The 19,529-nt window shown below is 47.8% G+C and overlaps 2 protein-coding genes across 4 annotated transcripts in view; both read left to right on the top strand.

The window, feature by feature from the left end:
* The window catches only part of LOC149331932 (uncharacterized), a 53,720-nt gene extending 49,923 nt beyond the window's left edge, over window positions 1-3,797 (top strand). For both annotated transcript variants that reach the window (XR_016285124.1, XM_089556945.1), the window contains exons 2-3: window positions 425-564; window positions 3,350-3,797. Coding sequence is in view for 1 of the 2 variants with exons in the window: in XM_089556945.1 (XP_089413071.1) it covers window positions 425-430 (6 nt within the window). In the remaining variant the exon portion in view is untranslated. The remainder of the gene's footprint in view (window positions 1-424; window positions 565-3,349) is intronic.
* Window positions 3,798-7,595: 3,798 nt separating this feature from the next.
* LOC149331933 (uncharacterized) overlaps window positions 7,596-19,529 on the top strand; it is a 75,227-nt gene continuing 63,293 nt past the window's right edge. For both annotated transcript variants that reach the window (XM_089556947.1, XM_089556948.1), the window contains exon 1: window positions 7,596-7,815. In XM_089556947.1, the coding sequence (XP_089413073.1) occupies window positions 7,779-7,815 (37 nt within the window). In that variant the 5' untranslated portion in view covers window positions 7,596-7,778. The remainder of the gene's footprint in view (window positions 7,816-19,529) is intronic.

Here is a 19,529-nt window from a genome sequence, read left to right on the forward strand (position 1 = left end):
CTTCACTACGGCCTCCCTCATAGCCTGAGTTGCTTTGGGACGTTAAACCCCAGTAAACCAAACCAAGCTGTTGATATATTTAGGGATGTGACGTCACTTCCGGTCTAGTGATGTCCCTGCCCTCCAGCCAATGGGAATTATCAGGTGTGGTGACGTCACCTTCCTTCAGCCAATGACCCGGTCTGGTGAGGTCTCTTACCACCAGCTAAGGAGAATGACCATGTCTGGTGACGTCATTTCCCCCAGCCAACGGGAATTATTCGCTCTGGTGACGTCGTTTTCCTGCGGACAGCGGTATAATTTTATGACCGATGGCACAATTTTTTTTCCCCGATGACACTTTTATTGCCATCGCAATAACACTCCAGGCTTACTCGTGGGGAGCCGGGTAAAATTATCCTTCATGGTGCCGTGAATGACGCAGGCGTGATCGGTGCCCTGGTGGCCACCGCGGTGGACCTGCTGGTGTTCTCGGCGAGCCCGCCCACCCTGCAGGTGTAGATTGAGATCCTCATGACGGTGCCCATCCTCTGGCTTCCTACATACATCGTCACCCGCGGACTGGTAAGCTCCATGTTCTCGATGCGCTGTTAGAGCCCCGCGGGAGTAGGTCAAGAGCAAATTCAATAGTAAGGTGGAAAGTTGGGCGAGTTGAATCTTATTCATGATGAAGTTTAGCGCCAAAAACGAGGACAAAGTAGGAGTGAAGACACAACACAAGCGCTCGTGTTGTGTCTTCACTCCTACTTTGCCCTCGTTTTTGGCGCTAAACTTCATCATGAGCAAATTCAAGCACTCCTTAGAGCTGTCAGATCTTGATACTCGTTGGTGAACACCGGGCAGGGCCGGATTAAGAAAAGTGGGGGCCCTGGGCTAATGCGCATCTAGGCCCCTTCTCCCTTTTCCTCCACTGATCCCCGTGCCCCCTGCTGCACTACTCGAGCCGCCGCGGTGGCTCAGTGGTTATGGCGCTCGGCTGCTGCCCCGAAAGACGCCGGTTCGATCCCGGCCGCGGCGGTTGAATTTCTTTGTGGGAGAAATTCTAGAGACTCGTGTACTGTGCGATGTCAGTGCACGTTAAAGAACCCCGGTGGTCGAAATTTCCGGAGCCCTTCACTACGGCGTCTCTCATAGCCTGAGTCGCTTTGGGACGTTAAATCCCCATAAACCAAACCACTACTGGAATGTGTCCCATGTTTCATTGTAATTCCACCTAATTAAAATGAACGAAGTACGATCAATGGGATTCGTGTAACAGTAACGCAGTAGCATTAGTTTTGCGCACAAAACACTACGGGACTCTTGGAACGCGCGACACGTGTCCGTCGGTGCCCGAGCGCCGAACGCCACGGAAGAGCCGCGTGAGCCGACCGACATCATGCGAGGCTGCATTGCAGCTAAATTGCAGCGCGCTGCGTGCGCCGCCTACTCTCCTTTTTCACTGACACCGTGCACAAGCCGACAGACAGGTTTTTGTTCGCAGCACTGTTTTAATGCTAACGCATTAAAGAAAAGCAGGCTGAGCTAGCTTCCTACAGTCGAGCTGGGTGCTTCGGCAGCGACTACGAAATAGAAACACTCGTTAATTAGTGCCCCGAGAGGGTAATATTAAAAGTTGTTAAAATTAATTTGACTACAGGATGAACGTTTACTACTGCCCTCACGAGGCGCATTTGAATAGCAGAATTAAAGTCCTGGATGAGTGGTGAGCGTGCTCGGCGCTGAGCCGAGTATCCGGGTTCAAATCCAGCCGCACGGCGGCCGCGTTTTGATGGAGGCGAAATGCAAAAATGCGCCCATATGCTGTGCGATTTCAGAGCACGTTAAAGATCCCCAGGTGGTCGAAATTATTCCCGAGAGCTCCAAAACGGCACCTCTTTTTTTTTTTTTTTGCTGCCGCGGTGAATCAGTGGTCATGGCGCTCGGCTGCTGACCCGAAAGATGCGGATTCGATCCCGGCCACGGCGGTCGAATTTCGATGGAGGCGAAATTCTAGAGGCCCATGTACTGTGCGATGTCAGTACACGTTAAAGAACCCCAGGTGGTCGAAATTTATTGGCAGTCTGCTATCATTTTCTTGTACTATTGAATTATTTTCTGGGGCAAAACGTAATGCTCTTGGTTCACTGTCGGGCGACGTCCTTTGCAAATTTGTAGCTTGACACAGTAGAAAGAAAGACTGTGCATCCATCAAGGCGTTACAAATGCAAACTGTGGGCTTTACACCAGATCTCCTTATTTGTTATTCAAAGAAAAGTCGTGGGAAAGTACATAATACTTGCAAATTAATGCTCCAAAGCTAGACAGAGGACATTGAAGGATGCCCTGCTGCGGGGTCCAGGTTACTTTTGACCACCGGCAGTTTTGTAATGTGTACTGGCATTCATGTATTTTAACAAAATATTGTTAAAATGCATAAATGCTGCTGTCAGTGTAGTCGGCATTAAGAGAAAAAATTCCGGTGGCCCTCCTGTCACTAAGTCACGTGACCTTGTGACGTTATCACAACCTGGATCTAAGAAACCCCACCAGTGGCTGTGTTTGAAACAGCCGCTGTTCCAAACATAGCCACCTTCTGTGGCAGTGGCACATCACTTAACCGCTCCTCCACTGTGCCAGGATCGGTAGGAGGACTTCCTCCGTTCAATAAATGTAAAGTAGGGAATGGCCAATATTGCATACTTGGGCATGTAAGTAGAACCTAGGCGACAGAGAAGGACTACTTGTGCGAGAGGTATCAGTAATGCTATTGCACTGTATCCTTAAGTGTGGGTTAAGCGTTACGTGATGGCGAAGTAATTCTTAAGTTCAGGTTAAGCGTTACATGATAGCATAGGAATTCTTAAGTGTAGGTTAAGCTTTACATGATGGCGAAGGAACGAATAGTTTCCATTTCTGTGAAGTGATATGCCAAGAAAACCCTAGGCCACTGAAGGGACCATTTACGCTATCACATCATACCCTGAAGGCGGGGCTTAAATGCTCCATAAGGTTTTTGTCCCTAGCTAAATGCATATGAGCATTGAAACCGTGGTGTGGTGCTCGTCAGCTAAGTGCCTAAGCCACTGAGTTTTTGTGTAAACATTGGATTAGGGCGCTTAGCTTGTACTAGCTAAGTATAATAAGCCTCTTAGTAATCAACTTGCCTAACTTTGTTTTCTGGTGGCAAGATGTATTAGGCTGTTTCATTTCGACCAAGTTGTCTATCCACTGGAGAGAGAACTTAGAGCAGTCAGAATAATGAACACAACAGGAAGGGCACTTCTCACTGTACTTCCAGTGGTTGACCCTCTTGTCTGTCCTGGCTTCACTTGTTGCATCAAGTTGCTGATTGTATGGTTCTACACAGGGCGCGTGGCTATTGAATACTTGGATCCAAACCCCGAAGTGCAGAAGAAGTACGCCTTCAAGTGTCACCGTGCCAAAGACAGCAATGGCATCGAGCTCATCTACCCTGTGAACGCAACTGTGAACGCATTCCACAACTTGTACAACACATTTGCGGCGGGAGACAGTGACGGCCACGTGAACATCTGGGACGGCTTCAACAAGAAGCGTCTCTGTCAGTTCCACAAGTACCCATCGAGAATTGCATCCCTGGCCTTTAGCCATGATGGCTCGCTGTTGGTTATTCATTCCTCTGCGAACAGGGCGAGATTCATAAAAAACCGCACGACGCCATCTTTGTGCGTCGTGTCACTGATCAGGAGACAAAGCCGAAACAACTCCATTATCACTGACTTGTTTTTGTTTTATTTCTTTATTTTATTCAATAAACATGAATGTTTAACTCTGAACACCTGTACTGTCTCCACTTCAGCACCCCTTTTGAAGTGACCTTGTGAATTGTTCTTTATCCGTTTTCATTTTGCTGGATGACTTTTGAGCTTATAAGCTTTTAAGCAACAGACATTAGCTGCATATGGAAAGTGTACAACTTGGTTGATTTCAAGAAGCAAAATTGGTTGTTAGTAAGTGGAGCTCAATGCTCACAGTACTTTCATCCAATATTTTCCTTGTTTGCATTAGCTGAACTCAAATTAGAATATTGAAAATTCGAACTCGCCAGAATCGAGCTTTTGGTTCATTCGAACTGACGAATTGGCCGCGTCTGAATTACGTGTATCTCAGTAAGAAAAAATGCCTACTAATTTGAATGCACGAGCGAGTGCCACTGTTAATTCGCTCAGTCTGAGCTGAGATTTGCCATCGGGCATCCGCAGGCCAGAAGTTGAGTGGTCGCACGGCGAACGAGTAACCACGGCGAACCACGGCGAACGATTGCATAAGCTGCCACGCGCAGTCTGCTGCGCTGAAATTGGCCATGGTTTCTTTGCGGCAACCGAAAGCTCCTCGCGAACATAAACGTAAGCCCAGCTGTGCTGCTGAGAAACGTAGCAAAACATTTTAAAATTCTATGTTTTGGGCATAGGAACGTTTCTTTCCGCTTGGTAAGCGGCTTTGGGCAGAGTTTCGTGAGAATAGTATGGCAACATTGGGATAGCAGACGGCGAGTACGTCTCACGAAACTCCGCCGCGGCTTTTGTGGAAACCCTCGCACATTGACTTACATTAGAGGAGTGAAGACTGTCACCAGCGCTGAAATCACATACACAGCCAGTTTAAACCACTAGAGTGGTTTATCACTGAAACAATGTTATTTATTTCTGTCACCAATATCGGCAACTGTTATTTTGCTGGTCCTGGACTAGGGTGACTCGTATCCCCATCGAGGCGCCCAGTTGTGGACGTGATGTCACTGCGTTGTTGCCGTGGTGGCAGTCGTAACTTAAAAAAAAAATATATCTAGAAAATCAGAGCTAAATATAACGATTTACTTGTAGTGGCATACAAAAAAGTCAGTGGTGGGAATGCTGCGGCGATTGCGCAAACTTGCGCCTTTATATTAAATCTGATACATGCTGCTCCAAAGTGCCGAGGGGCTGCACATGCGCGGGAAGGCTTAGCGCGGTTTACGTGTCCGCTGTTTGGAACGCCTTTGTCGGTGACTGCTTTGCACCCGCCGCGGTGACTCAATTGTTAGGCGCTCGGCTACTGTGCCGCAGTACCTGGGTGCGAACCCGACCGCGGCGGCCGCGTCTCAATGGAGGCGAAATGCGGAAGGCGCCCGTATTCTGCGATGTTATTGCATGTTAAAAATCCTCAGGTGGTCGAAATTATTCCGGAGACCTCCACTGCGGCACCGCGGGTGCACAGTACCATGTAGTAACTGAGCTGACGTCGCATGAACAGAGGCTTCGGACGACGTAGGCGGGACTCGTCTCAGGATATTAGGGACGGAAACTACCTCGACCGGGTAGTTTTGCCGGTAGAAATCCGTCAGTGCATTAGAGTCGGAGCGCTCCCTACCCAATGGGCATTGGAAGTCCTATGGATGTCCTGCGGATGTTTAGGATGTCTGCAGGACGTCCATGGGAGGTTCAGTGCCCATCGGGTAAGAATGTGCTGGTGGGTCGTCACGATGGACGGAGAGGGCCAAGGCGCAGCTCCTTAGAGAAAAATACTCGGGGGATGGAAGCACCGTGGAGTCTCCGCTGGGAGCATTTCCCGCAAGGTAGTAGCCTCGGCAGTTACGCGAGCAGAGTTGGGATGGCTGAAGAGGATACTACAACGCTACGAATTACTCAGGAAGGCGCCAGCACCATTCTTTGCGATTACAAGACGGTCCTCCGCAACATTGCGCGAGGGCGAATCTCCGCCACCGAGTACCACGATGCCAAAAGGCAGGAAAGTTATTGGCCTGGTTTGGGTCCCGGCTCATGAAGGGGCCTCTCACCAGTACGCTCGAGGTTTTGTCAGCCGTGCTGGTGAGGAAGACTCCGACGCGGGGACCTTGCGAATTGAGACGCTGGACAGCTGCCAGGCCATTGCGAGTTATTACAGAGATCTTAGGGGCGAGTCTGCCTCCCCCGAATACGTCGCTGAGCCGAGATCAAGCCACCACGGGGAGGCGACTGCAGACACGGTCGCTGCCAAATTCATGGATCAGTGCGAATATATTTCTGATCTAGTAAATCCTTACTGCCAGCGTTGCGGTGAACTAGCAACGCTGGATCACATAATTTGGGATTGCGCGGAGGATCTGTCTCCAGCAGGCCTGGTTATAGCTCCCTCAAAAGCATGGGAAGCGTACAGTCCAAGGCCGTGGCAAGAGTGCAAGAGGTAGCCAGAAATATTTTTCGAGGGTGTCATTCGCCGCCGGTAGAAAAGTAAAAGAAAGCCTGCGCCCAAACAGTATCGTAGTCCATAGAGTTAAAATACTTTTAATTGCTTTCATAAAGCCGAAGGGTCCGTCGTTTCGTTCACTCTAATCTCTACATAAAATACTTGTGCACACAGGATTGCGTGAACTTGATTCGCAGAGAACATACGTAAAAAACGAAAAGTCGCGGCAGTTTCAACTATTTTCATGTGATTTACAACAACACAAGAGCTTCTGCTCAATAGCAAAGTCAGCAACTGCGAACGAATGGTATTTGTCAAAATTTATACTTCATGCATGTAAACCTGCGCCCGGCCGCAGAGGCGCTTAAAAAAAGCACTTTTTATTTTCATAATAGTTTATGATCATTTGAGGACAACGCAAAGGATGAAAAAGTAGGCTGACGTGAAAAGGTATGTTTAATCGGGTGAACTGCGCCTACTGTTAAAAGGAGTGCCATACTTCGTGCGGTAGCGAAGAGGTGTGATTCTTCTCAGCAATAAGTTCCGCTTCCTATTCTAGAGCCACGACAACGTAGTACATACATCGATCTTTTCGGGAATAAACCGACACTCTTCTTATTTTTGCTTTTACATTTTAATATATCGATGCGGTGTGTAAATAGCATCGGCGAAATAAAAAGGCCGAAAGGTGTGTGAGAGAGAGGAGATGCGGCACTCAGAAAATTTCGGGGGGGGGGGGGGGGGGGGGGAAGGGGTGCTCTGGCACTGACCCCGCAATGTGCAATATTCGCAACATTCGCAATATCCACAATATTCGCAATGTGCTTTCCTTCACTGTTTATGCTCTAGTGATATAATGGTAACGTTCCAAGGCGCCCGTTCAAGTGAGCGCGGTTTCATCGATAACTTGCCTTATTCCGTTGCCGTCTCTCCTATCGGGGTGAATAGGTGACGTTGCACTTGCATGAAGCAGCCTGAAAAAAGTCAGTCGAGCGCAGTAGGGCGAGAGCCTAAAACTTAGGTGAAACAATGCGATCGCCGCCTAAAAAAAAAAGAAACAAAGGTTTTTGCTGTAGCCTCAGATGGAACACGTGCGAAGTAAGGCAAAAGATAAGGTCACACCCGCTTGTTCTCGGCACGGCGGGCGAGAATTCGCGAGATTAGGCCTAAGTCTACCGGGCAGTAGCGATGCGGCGGCAGCATGGCCGCGCCCTTTCAGTGGTGCTCGGGTGTAATTATCTTAATTATTGGTGACGTTGTTGGAAACTGACCTTGACTGAGTGAACTAATGAAACCCTTCCTGCCTCGCTCGTCGAACTGTGATGTCTCCTGAAGCCCTGCATTAATTGGGGCCTTGAAACTATTGTCAAGTTAGAGTCGGACCAGAATTGAAGAAACCAGCTATTACCGCGGCGCCTGACAACGTCGTGTTTGTGCCACCTGTTCGCCTGTCCATCGCTAAACACGGCGGATAACCTCTTCAATCACGAAACAACGAACTTCTGCAAAGGTACCACTGCTGCCAGCCTGTCAACGAAGTGCGGTGTTTTCGGCGTCGCCCCTTCAAAGGGGGAACTCGGCTTGCATGGACGATGCCTTCCCAAAGCTTCATCCGCGGCAGCAAGAACGGTAAGTGCGATTACAATCGGTCCGTTCTGCTACTCGCACTGCTGGATTCGCGAGTTTTGCAATACTCGAGCTTCTGTTAGCGTAGAAAATGCGCTGAACGCACTTACGAAGATAGCGTAACAACTTTTATCCGGAGTGATTTCTGGCGCCAGTCGCAGAAGCACAGCTAGCTGTAAGCAGGGATAGGCAACATGCGATCATGTGTAGCTGAGGGGTGATCGCGTGTCTGTTGTTGGTCTAGAAGTTAGGGCACAGCTGCAAGCAACGATAGGCAGCACGCAGTGATGTGTAGCTGAGAGGTGATCGCTGATCTAGAAGTCAAAGGCACGCCCTGAGACGAGCGTCTCTTCTAGAAAGCTGGGAGGGAAGTAAGCACCGAAGTTGTCGCTCAGCGATTACTGCAGATTAAAGAATTAGAAGCACTGTTTTTCCCGGTACCGCAGGGATGGAACTTTCGTACCAGTGGGTTTAAGCATTCTCCTTTAGGAGAGAAAAGGAAATGTGGGGAGGTTAGCTGGAAGAGGACACCGGATCGATACCCTGCACTGGGGGAAATGGATGAGAGGATGTCAAGGTGCACGAGAAACGGTAAAGCGCTGTTCTCTAAAGAATGAAAGAGCCGTTCCACTTCGTAACACCTTAGAAGACTTCATTTTTTAGGTGATAGAAAGGCACGAGATTGGCTAGCATCGGCCCGAATGCTCCGTCTTTTGCATCGATTGCACTGGCACGCATATATTGACGAGGGGGCCCGAAGTTTCGCCGAGACTTCAGCCCACTCAAGTTGCGCTACTATGAACTATGTCGAGGGCATTTTGTTGGCACTGTGTGGAGGGGGGTGGGCATTTTGTTGAACAGCGTGGAGGGCATTGTGCTGCCGGCTGCCTGCCTCAGCTTTATCTGCCGCTCTGCGTTCGCACAACAGAGTACGCGGCCCTGTAATTAGCCACAATGTGTACGCAGAAGCAGAAAACCTTCGCAACGTTGTCGCAAAAAAGCCCTTGGCGTGAAATTCCTAACTATTCGGCTCCGGCATACATGATCGTATCGCACAGATCTTCATTAACTAGTCGCGTTCTTTTATTTTTGATACCTTTTGATCGGCCACAACAAGAAGTAGGACCAGATTCATGCCAAGCTGTCGCAGACACGATGCGCTGCCAAGTTCCAATGCTATCGGGATTTCTTCGCCTATCTACGTAGCGGTTTGCTGCGATTATCTTTACAGTCACCATTCAGGTTCATCACCGCCGACGCGCGGCCTTAGCAATCGTCTTTCGCCAGGACTCGCGTATGCGCGCCAGACGTGATTAGAAGGCTGGCGAAATATCGCAGTTTTGAAGGAGAAAAGCTTCACTACCCGCACTACAGCCGCGCTTAGCGTGAGCCGTCGGAGCCAAGATTTGCCGCAGCTGCGCATGCGCGAAACCGAGCGACGTCACGCGCGGCGCAGGTGGCCGCAGCCGCCGCCGCGCCGACTCCGCCGCCTGACCGGGCGGCGCAGCCGCGCGCTACTGCGCATGTGCGCAGCCTCCTCACCGCCGCTACTACTGCGCGCTCGCCTCCTCGACACCGTTTGACCTTTCGCTGCAGCCGCGTGTTTACCACAGTTACTACGTATGCGCAATGAGGGGCTTGCCTACACCGTTATCGTGGTGCTCCCAGTGCATTGTGCGCGAACTGCGACAGCCATGACGTCAAGCAAAGCATAACTGCAGCTTTTCGCTTGTATATCCAGGCTTAACCAGAGCTAAGCCACTGCCATTTTTTTTTCACTTATGATTTCGCAATGTTAGAAACTGTTCGCAGAGAAGTATGTATACGGGCTTTGCCAAAAACACCATATATGTTTCACCTAAGATGTTCAGCAATTTTTTAATATGGGCTTTTTCAGTTAGAAGAGTGCTTTTTATCTGCATAGCATTGTCAGCGGTATAGCTCATCAGAGTACTGCTAAAACATGCTAACTTGTAGGCTGATTAACTAAACTTTGCAGTTGTTGCTCAGTTTTATTTAGTGAGATGCGTGAAATCCTTCGTGAGTAATATCCATGCCAGTTTTTAGAATTTCGAAAACGCATTTACTTTCGCCCCGCCACGGTGGCTCAGTGGTTACGGCGCTCGGCTGCTGACCCGAAAGACGCGGGTTCGATCCCGGCCGCGGAGGCCGAATTTCGATGAAGGCGAAATTCTAGAGGTGCGTGTGCTGTGCGATGTCAGTGCACGTTAAAGAACCCCAGGTGGTCGAAATTTCCGGAGCCCTTCACTAAGGCGTCCCCATAGCCTAAGTTTCTTCGGGACGTTAAACCCCAATAAACCAAACCAAAAGCATTTACTTTCGGTGCCACCAATTTTGCCTACGTCGCGTCAAAATACACGCGCTCTCGAAAAGCTTGCAGGCGAAGCAACCCCTGCAGTGCTCGTCCAAATAGCCAAAATATGTTGGGCCATAGCGCGGAGAGCAGCTGCGTTTCAATTCTAAAAACTGATATTCATATTATTTGCGCTGGGCCACATGCCTATCAGTAAATAAGGAGACTAACAGTAATAATTAAAAGTTCACTATTTTATATCAGTTACCATCCTACTAGTTAGTAGTTCTTAACTGTATTCTGATGCGCTACACTGCGGACAATGCTGTGCTGAAAAAGCGCTCGTGTAGCTCAAAAAGCCCATTTTCAATACTCGCAGGTCTTCTTAAGTGAAAAACTCGGTATGTAGTACAGCCTGCCTAGTTCGAATCCGGGCCATGCACCGTGGCTCGCTTTGGCGGTCCAAATCTGTCGGCTGTGAGGCGAACTGTTGCTCACCTGTCCGGGACTTCCCAGAGTGCTATAGACAGCCCCAGTACATGACATATAAACAAACTTTTTTTGGCTGTTTTCCTACAGCGGTTGCATAGTCCAGCGCAACATGAAGGTTCACTGTCGCTTAGGCCGAAAGGCACCAACAACTTTTTACTGGTGTAAGGTTCGTTTACTCGCCAGCCAATAATAAAAATGGCGGTACAGTGTTGAGAAACCTAATGACTAGCTGTGCTGATGTGTGCTGTACTCAGCCTTCTTGAGGCATTGCACAGCGTTAGAGTACTTTATTTTAGGTGAATTAGGCCCGAAGTGATCGCCTGCAAATCGCCAGACTACGTATTATCGTGCTCAGCATGCAGTTCAGCGCCTGCATTCGACGTCGACCATGCAGCGGTATGCGCTACGCGGTCGCAAGGTTAGTTGGTGGAGCGTTGTCTAGGAAAAAGTAAATATAGCTGTAATTTAAACGTACACTGAATAGTAATCTGAACTCGGCTTTTTACCGCGGGAACTCGATCTACACGTTCTAGGAATTCTTAGAAATTTCGAATTATAGTCCTGTGCGACCGATTTCCTCAATTTAAATCGAATTAAACTTCCGTCTCCCGCCTTTTTTTGAACTCGCCGCAGACGGTAGGAGGAGTCAACCGATATTTCAACCAGTTCCGTGGCGGCTTGCCGCTCTGCCATCGGCGGAATGATACGTACCGGTCGGCGAAAGCAAAGAGTCCGCGCGTATTTTTATTTCTGTGGGCCTAATTTGCGGCTATGTAGCCTCTGGCTGGAGTAATTTATTCACGGCAACCTAAAAAACAAAATACAAGCGAAAGCGAAGCCGCCACACGACCGCCTGAAAGGCACTTCACGCGTTAGTTGACTCCTCCTACCGTCTGCGGCGAGTTCAAAAAAAGGTGGGAGCCGGGACGTTTAATCCGATTTAAATTACGGAAATCGGTCGCACAGGACAATAATTCGAAGTTTCCATGAATGCTCGGAACGTGTAGATCGAGTTCCCGCGCTAAAAAGACTAGCTTCGATTACTCTTCGGTGCACCTTTAACACACACCACACAGAAAGACTGACGGGACGGGACGGGCTCCGAACGACAGCGCCCGTCCTGTCCGCCTTTCTGTGTGCTGTGTGTTAAATTAGCCCTGTTTTTACCTTTTGTTAGATAGACACCGCTTGAATGTGTCGTGATGGACACTGCAGAAGACCATGCACTTTCTAGTACCAGCTGCGTGTATAACTTTCCGACACCGCCGGGCGACCGCTGCTTTGTGATTGGAGCTCCGCCTATAACTTGAGTATTTCAAGACATAGTGAGCGCCATGGTGTCCGTTCATGGCGTCTGTGGCAACAGTGTTCAGAGTTTCGCTTGAATAGCGTGGGATCCCCACGACTGTATGGTACACGAGTCACTGTCGCTGCTATGTCGACTTTCTTTCGATGATCCCAGGCAAAAGTTAATTCACCCAAGAAATGGTTTGCTTTGGAAGTCACATTTACAGACCTGCCTGCATTTTGTAACCGTTACGTAACTCTATGCTGAGCCACGTTGCAAACTTTACTACGTTTTCTGGCGTGCAGGGGCTTGTCAGTTCTGGTGAATGACCGTGACGTTTTCTCTTTACCGCAAAGTCAGTTTTTTTTAGTGCTTCGGCAGTAGACGGATCAGTACCGAGGCACTTGATCGTCATTACCTATGGCGTCCTAAAAATCACCCTCAGTTCCCTCTGCCTGCCAGGTAGCACCGAAGCATTAGACCAATGTGACATTTTTCTTTTGGTCAAACGTTAATTAAGTTTTCTTAATGACCTTTTTTAATAATTTCTTTACGTTACAGATGAACATCCTAGTAAACTTTTTCTAACATTATTTAAACATTATAACAACGTAAATGTAATATTGTCGAAAATAATGAAGCAACCCTGCACTAGTATGCAGGCCCACCATTGTGACAATTTAATCAACGCTTTGCAAGGACCAGCAACGAAGGCGACACTTCGTCTCCACAGTAGAGCACAACATGCGACTAGAATGTACTTACCTCCGAAAGCATGCAGTGGAGTCAAGCTTACACGCCCATTACTGAGAGGTGTCCCATGAGTGGTAGTAGCGAAAGGATAATAAGCAGTTTAACAAAATAATCTGCTTGAGCATGTTACCTATGGCGGGCACAATCTAAGAGATTTAGTTGCGCGAAGCACTGCTAGTTGAAAAACATGTTTACTGTAAAATTAGTGGAGAGTGTTCTGGGGCTCGGTGCTAGAAATATATCTGCAGTGTTTTATAGTTATGATTCAAATATAATAATGTTTAATAAACAATAAGGAGACATTGCTGACTTGGAACGTTAAATATATGTTTATGCTGCAGCGTTTACCATCATTTGTTCATTTTTAACATTATAACAAGAGTTGAAAGCCAGGATTGGAATAATATTTATGTTCAGTGTTAAACTAATTTTTATGTGTAACATATAAACTTAAATATTAATTTCTAACAGTTAATGCAACGTTTCAATGTAACAATGTTACTGAACTTGCATAAATTTTTCATAAGATTGTTCTAATTTTCCGTGCTACCTGGGCGTGGCCAGCATATCGCCTTTGACACGTGTGGGGATGTGGGAGGGACAGCTTTATTTTAACAAAAAGGATCCTTTGTTCCTGACCAAGAGTCCAGGCGTCTGTGCTTCACTGAGAACTCTGTACACTTGCCATGATTGGCTAGCTGGTTGAGCAACTAGCAGAATGTCATTCCATGAGGAGGCGGACCGGTTGGGTATGGGGGACCTGCCATCGGTTGGGGGCATTCCCACACCGTGTACTGTGCGATGTCAGTGCGCGTTAAAGAACCCCAGGTGGTCGAAATTTCCGGAGCCCTCCACTACGGCGTCCCTCATAGCCTGAGGCGCTTTGGGACGTTAAACCCCCATAAAACGTCCCACAGGTTGTGTATGAGGGTGCCTTGGCCGCCCCACATGTTGAGCAGAGTAGGGAGGTCAAGGTGGGGTGGTGGCGATGAAGGAGGTGCGATGAATGTCTGCAGTTGCCGCCAGACTGCACTGTATTTTGAATTTCGTGTACGGTGAGGTGGTGGGAGGGTAAGCGCCTGTTTTTCTAATAAGTGGTTTTTTTTATGTGAGAAGAGCCCCAGAGGATTCCTGCGTGGGCTTGGGTGTCCCATCTTCTTAGGGCCTGAAGGATAGTTCTTGAGTCAGCGTATGAACACGCTGGTTACCGGGGATCGATACTTACCCAGGAACCCACGTGAGGGTTATCTCTTGGGTAAGCGTATGTCCTGATGCGAGAATGCGTCGGGCGATTGACGTGATAACGCTTTGCTGAGTGACGGTACACAGCTTTGGAGACGGTGGAGATATCCGTGATGTTGGGATCTTGTGCATAGTGTATAAGCACCAAGCCCATGGCCGCGCCTTCAGCCTCCGTGGGGAAGGTGGCTGCGGCCCCGATGGTGCCATCCTCGATAGTAGGCGGGGACAGCGGCATAATAGCCTGGTAGGGTGCGTTGTGCCGCGTTTACATACATGTCGGGTCTGCCTCAGTAGTGCTTGTTGTAATACTAGGCTCGTGCCTGGCGTCTGGCCCCGTGTAGCTCGGGGCTCATATTTCTGGGTAGAGGTTTGATGCGCATTGGACCCTGGATGTCAGGTGCAATGATTTGATAGTTGGGGGCAGGTGAGCATGTAGATTGGAGCCTGGCGAAGATGCCGTAAGAGATGTTGGCCGGTTTCTGTGCGGGTTAGTTGAAGTATCTGGTTGTCTCGTTTGGCTTCGTGTAGTTCCGAGATAGTTTTGTAGGTGCCCGTTGAGAGTAGTGATTTGTGCTAAGCGACTGTGGTAGGCGGAGCGTTGAGATTATTGCCTTTCTAATAAAAACATCAGCTTTGTCTTGTGAGAAAGCGGTAAGGAACGTGAAAAGTCGTGTCTGGTGATGAGGGCGTCTGTCATATTAAAGGTTTCCCTCTCCGACAGTCCATGGTTGCATGTGGCTACACTGTGGACGAGACCCTCGATTTGTTTGGTTCGCTTCTCCAGGAGTTGTACAGGGAAGGTTGCATCCAAAACGTCCTGTATGTGCAGTCCAAGGACCTATGGAGTCAAGGACGTTGGAGTCCAAGGAGTCTATTGACCAACTCCAGGGGACCAGCGGTATGTGGTCGTCGTACATTCGGAGGTGCATGCGTGGATCCCGGGGAAGTGGTCTGATCATCAGCAGTTCCGATTTGAGCGGGGAGCACATAAGGCCCATATTGGTCAGGTTCGAGGTGATGATATCAACTGCCAATTGTAAGGTGTCTTGCGCCTCTCCTGTGGAGCCTTCAGTCGTTGATGTCGGCGTATATTGCCGAGTGGAGGTCAGGTATGTTGGTCAGGTGTTTGGCCAGCGGGGCTAGAGTTACATTAAATAAGAGGGGGGAGAGAAGAGCTCCTTGTGGAGTGCCCCGGTTGGGGAGGGAGAACGGAGGTGACGGTATAGTGCCGAGTTGGATCTGGGCCGTTGATTGTGTCTTATTAAGAAGGCTTGGATGTAGCGCCACATTTGCGGAGGTTATGTTCGTGGCTAGTATTGTTTCTGGCTACTTTAACTATCTTATCCATATTTTTATTTATTTTATTTACATGATACTGGAGACCTTTTTGGTCCAAGCAGGGAGGCAAAAGCAAATTGTACAAGAAATTGTTACAGAGCATTGAACAAATGCAGCTTACGTGCATACATATGTTTAAAATTCATGCATGCAGCTATAAAAGCACTCCGAGATACTTCTTTGTCAGATCTAAAATAGTCACAAATGCAAGTTTCAGAAGGGCATTTTGAGTGGTTAAAAGATATATATTGCTAATGACATTTCCCTCTTTGTCTCTTAGCGCATACATCTAGTATCTACCTATGAGTAGTTTTTTCTTCACTGCTTTTAGGCTACCTCCGTTCCACTCCTACCTTTATTCCTTCCTTTGCGGCGCTTTTCGGGTTGTCCACCGAGATGTGTGATGCAGTTACTGCATCATTTCCTTTCCTTAGAACCAATTCTCAAACTAATTTTGTTTTCTTCAGGGCTCGGCTTAAAACCTCGAAGTCCGTCTCAAATACAGGAAGCATCCAGTAGCAGCCGGCCTCAACACGATTGATTCCTTGTTGCGTGCTGCCCCTTTCCATGTTGATCGTATTATTAACTCTTCCTCAAAACACATTAAAAAAAGTAATCAAATCAGTTCCAAAATACGATGCACAGAGCGATCTCCACAAAAGCGATTGGCTCTCCGAAGCGCGCGTCCCGCCCTACAACTTTGATAGGGCACACTACACTTTCTCTTAAAATTAAAAAGAAAACAAACTAAACTGACCCCGGAGTTGAGTTCTACACGGGTCTATCCGGCGCCTTCCTAGAACACATTCAATTATGACCTCCCGAGCGTTTCCCACGCTTAAGACGTTGCCGTAAACCGGAAGGGTCACTGTCGTGCGATCTTTGGCCGTTTGCGATCTGCTGTCGCTTGCCGTTCTGATCTTCTTTCTTAGAACTGTCCTATCTCCTACTCTCTTCTTGGTTTTTCCTTTTTTCCCGGCGGCGAGGGCTAACATTGTGTGGCGGACGACCCTGTTTCGCGCCATATTAGGTTACAGTGGTGGTGCGCAGTTGGCGTGCGTAGGGCTTTTTAAGGGCTCCTGTCCAGTCCCCATGTTGGGCTCCGCGGTGGGCGGCTGGCGCCTTTGTTGAACACCAAAACTTTTTTATGCCTTCTCATTTTTTAACGCCGATCTCCGCTGCAAAAGAGGGCGCACCGAGACAGCAAAATTCTTCCCAAATAACCAAAACAGCTTAGAACGGTTCCACGAAGTGCACTCTGAACACGCAGAGAAGAACGGCTAGATGCATTACACCATTTCTTGTCACCAGAACTTTCACAGATAGCATAGGCCAGGGCTATAAGATAAAAAAACCAGCAAACGGTGACCTCCTACTAGTAATCCTGTACAACCACCAGCACGAAGAGTAAGCAGAAGTCACCTCTTTTGGAGACACACCTGTGACACTCAACCCACCCCGATCCTTGAACACAGTGCGAGGAGTTAACGCAGACGACGGCCTTAGGCATGTAACAGAAGTACTTCTTGAAGGACTAGAGGAACAAAACGTGACTAACGTGTAGAGAATAAAAATGAGGAGAGGCGACCAAGAAATAGCCACGAAACACATCATCCTGACTTTCGCATCAAGCATATACTCCCAGAATCCGTAGAAATCGGCTGTATGAAACTTCCCTTCGGGCAGTACATACCAAACCCACGACGTTGCTTTCAGTGCCAACGGTATGGCGACAGCTCTCAGAGCTGCCGAAGCCAACTGACTTGCGCGAAGCATGCTTCACACGAACATGATTCTGATAACTGTACACTTGAACCACATCTGTGCGTAAATCGTGAGGGCAGCCATCCGACGTACTCATGTGCATGCCTAATAGCGATATGCGAAATACGCAGCGCCAACTCTCGCCGCTCCGAGAACCAAGTCCTCCGTTTTGGTTGCGTACAGAAAACGAAACCGCGGCCCAGCGTTTCGTTAAAACGGCTGCGCTTCGTTTGAAAAGTGAAATGCCGATGGGCTTTTACGCTACGGTGTCCACTACACAAAGAAACTACGATGCGTGCCAGAACCTGGTGTGTTCTAGCTTGTCGCTTTTCTATTTCTTTTACTCTGTCCCAACGTTCTCCAAATGCCATGCGATCGAGGTACAAACTTAGGCTCTAAGCACGAAAACATTCTAAAAAAACTATAATATCTTCCGCCGCAACCGAGAGCAGGTTAGCAGAAGTTCGGATGGCGTTCCCATCATCGTTAAAAATGGAGTTGCATTTCGCGAACACAAGCTTAAAACTAGATTAGAAACTGTGGCAGCCATCCTACAAACATTTAAAACATTTACGGTATGCTGCGTGTACCTGGAGCGACATGTTAATCTAAGCAATCATGAATTAAAAGACCTTTTGGAGCAGCACCCAGAGCCATATCTAATATCTGGAGATTTTAATGCGCACTCCAGCTTGCAGGGTACTGACAAAACTGACACTAGAGGACAATTCATTGATGATGTTATACTGTGTAATGACCTCTATCTATTAAACACTGGAAAACCAACCTGTTGTTCTCCTAGCTCAGGACAAATGAGCTGTATAGATTTATCTTTTAGTTCGCCATCTATTTTTAGATACAAAATTTGATGACCTAGATAACCCACATGGAAGTGATCATCTGCCTATACTAATCAACATCTTCACTAGAAGTCACTCCATCAAAATCATGACGTTGGAAGCTGCATCTCGTCTACAGGGCACTGTTCCGAGAAAAGGCCAGCCTAGAAAAAAATAGTTACCGACAACCTCAGTTTTAGACAACCTTAACGAACTTTTCACGACGTGTACTATTACCGCTGCGCGCCTAGTCATCCCTCAGTCCTCTGGAGTAGTAAAACAGAGTAAAAAAGTATTGCATACAAGAACGTAGGGAAGCTAAAAAGATAGAAAAGAATGCTTGGGGATTTTCCCGTAGGTATGAAACGCAGGATAATTGAACAAACTTTGGTTTGGTTTTTTTTATGGGGTTTAACGTCCCAAAGCGACTGAGGCTATGAGAGACGCCGTAGTGGAGGGCTCCGGAAATTGGGACCACCTGGGGTTCTTTAACGTGCACTGACATCGCACAGTACACGGGTCTGTTAAGAAGGCGAGAGCGAAAGACCGATGTATCCGTCACAGTGCCGCAAAAACGTCTCGGCAAAATTATGTGTCGTCATAAACAGCTCAACAACATTAAAACACATATGGGAGAAAGCTCTAAAGATAAATGGCAGCTATTCCCCATTCACAGTTCGCCTTCTGACAGCCCCTGCTGTATAGACAGATATAGAACAGGAAAGCATTTCGGGTGAATACTTTTCTGCAGTTTCCAGTTCGTCACAGTACACAGAAACAGTCCTAAAATACAAAAACACAGCTGAAAAACACACTGACAACAAGTGGCAGCACAAATGAACCTTGCAATAGTTCAATCACGCTTCAAGAAATCCATGAACTAATTTCCACTGATAAAAAGGCTGCACCCGACCCATATGAAGTACCGTCTTTGTCAAAAGTAACCAGGCTGGATGGTTTGCTTCTAGCTCGTGCAGTGGAGCCCTTACGGCTTCCCTGAAGCTGTAATGGTCGTTAAAGGTAAGGACTGGGTGTCTTCTTACCTTCCAACCTCTTTTGATCTTTAGGAAAGCCCCATGGGCTCCACTATACAAGCTAGAAGCAAACCATGCAGCCTGGTTACTTTTGACAAAGACGGTACATTATCAAATGCTAGCCTATCTCTCCAGATATGTCGTAGATACACTTTGAAGACTTTTTTGTAACAAATTTTGGGCATTGGGGAAAGTACCCGAAGCCTGGAGAAAAACTATTATTGTGCAGTTTCTTAAACCAGGAAAGCCACCAACCTCTCCTAACAATTATAGACCCATAGCCCTTACCAGTTGCCTCTCAAAATACTTTGAAAGTGTCCTGAATATGCGATAAACTTTTGTCCTTCTATCCTCCGAACTTCTTGACATCCGTCAGTGTGGTTTTAAAAAGGGATGCTCCACTCCAGATCACCTAGTTCGTCTTGAAATGCTGTCCGGGAAGCTCTTGTACACAAACAACACTGCAGTCTCTTTTGATTTAGAGAAGGCATACGACACAACCTAGAGGTTCGGAATTATTCATGACCTTGCCGAGCTTGGCATCCGAGGCAGAATGTTGACCTGCCTAAAAGACTTCTTATCTAACCGTTCATTCCATGTACGCCTAGGCTCAACCCTTTCGAGGAATTTCATTAAGTAAAATGGATTACCAC

This window comes from Amblyomma mixtum, chromosome 8 (genome assembly GCF_055824585.1).
Source record: "Amblyomma mixtum isolate Tamu chromosome 8, ASM5582458v1, whole genome shotgun sequence".
NCBI lineage: Eukaryota > Metazoa > Arthropoda > Arachnida > Ixodida > Ixodidae > Amblyomma > Amblyomma mixtum.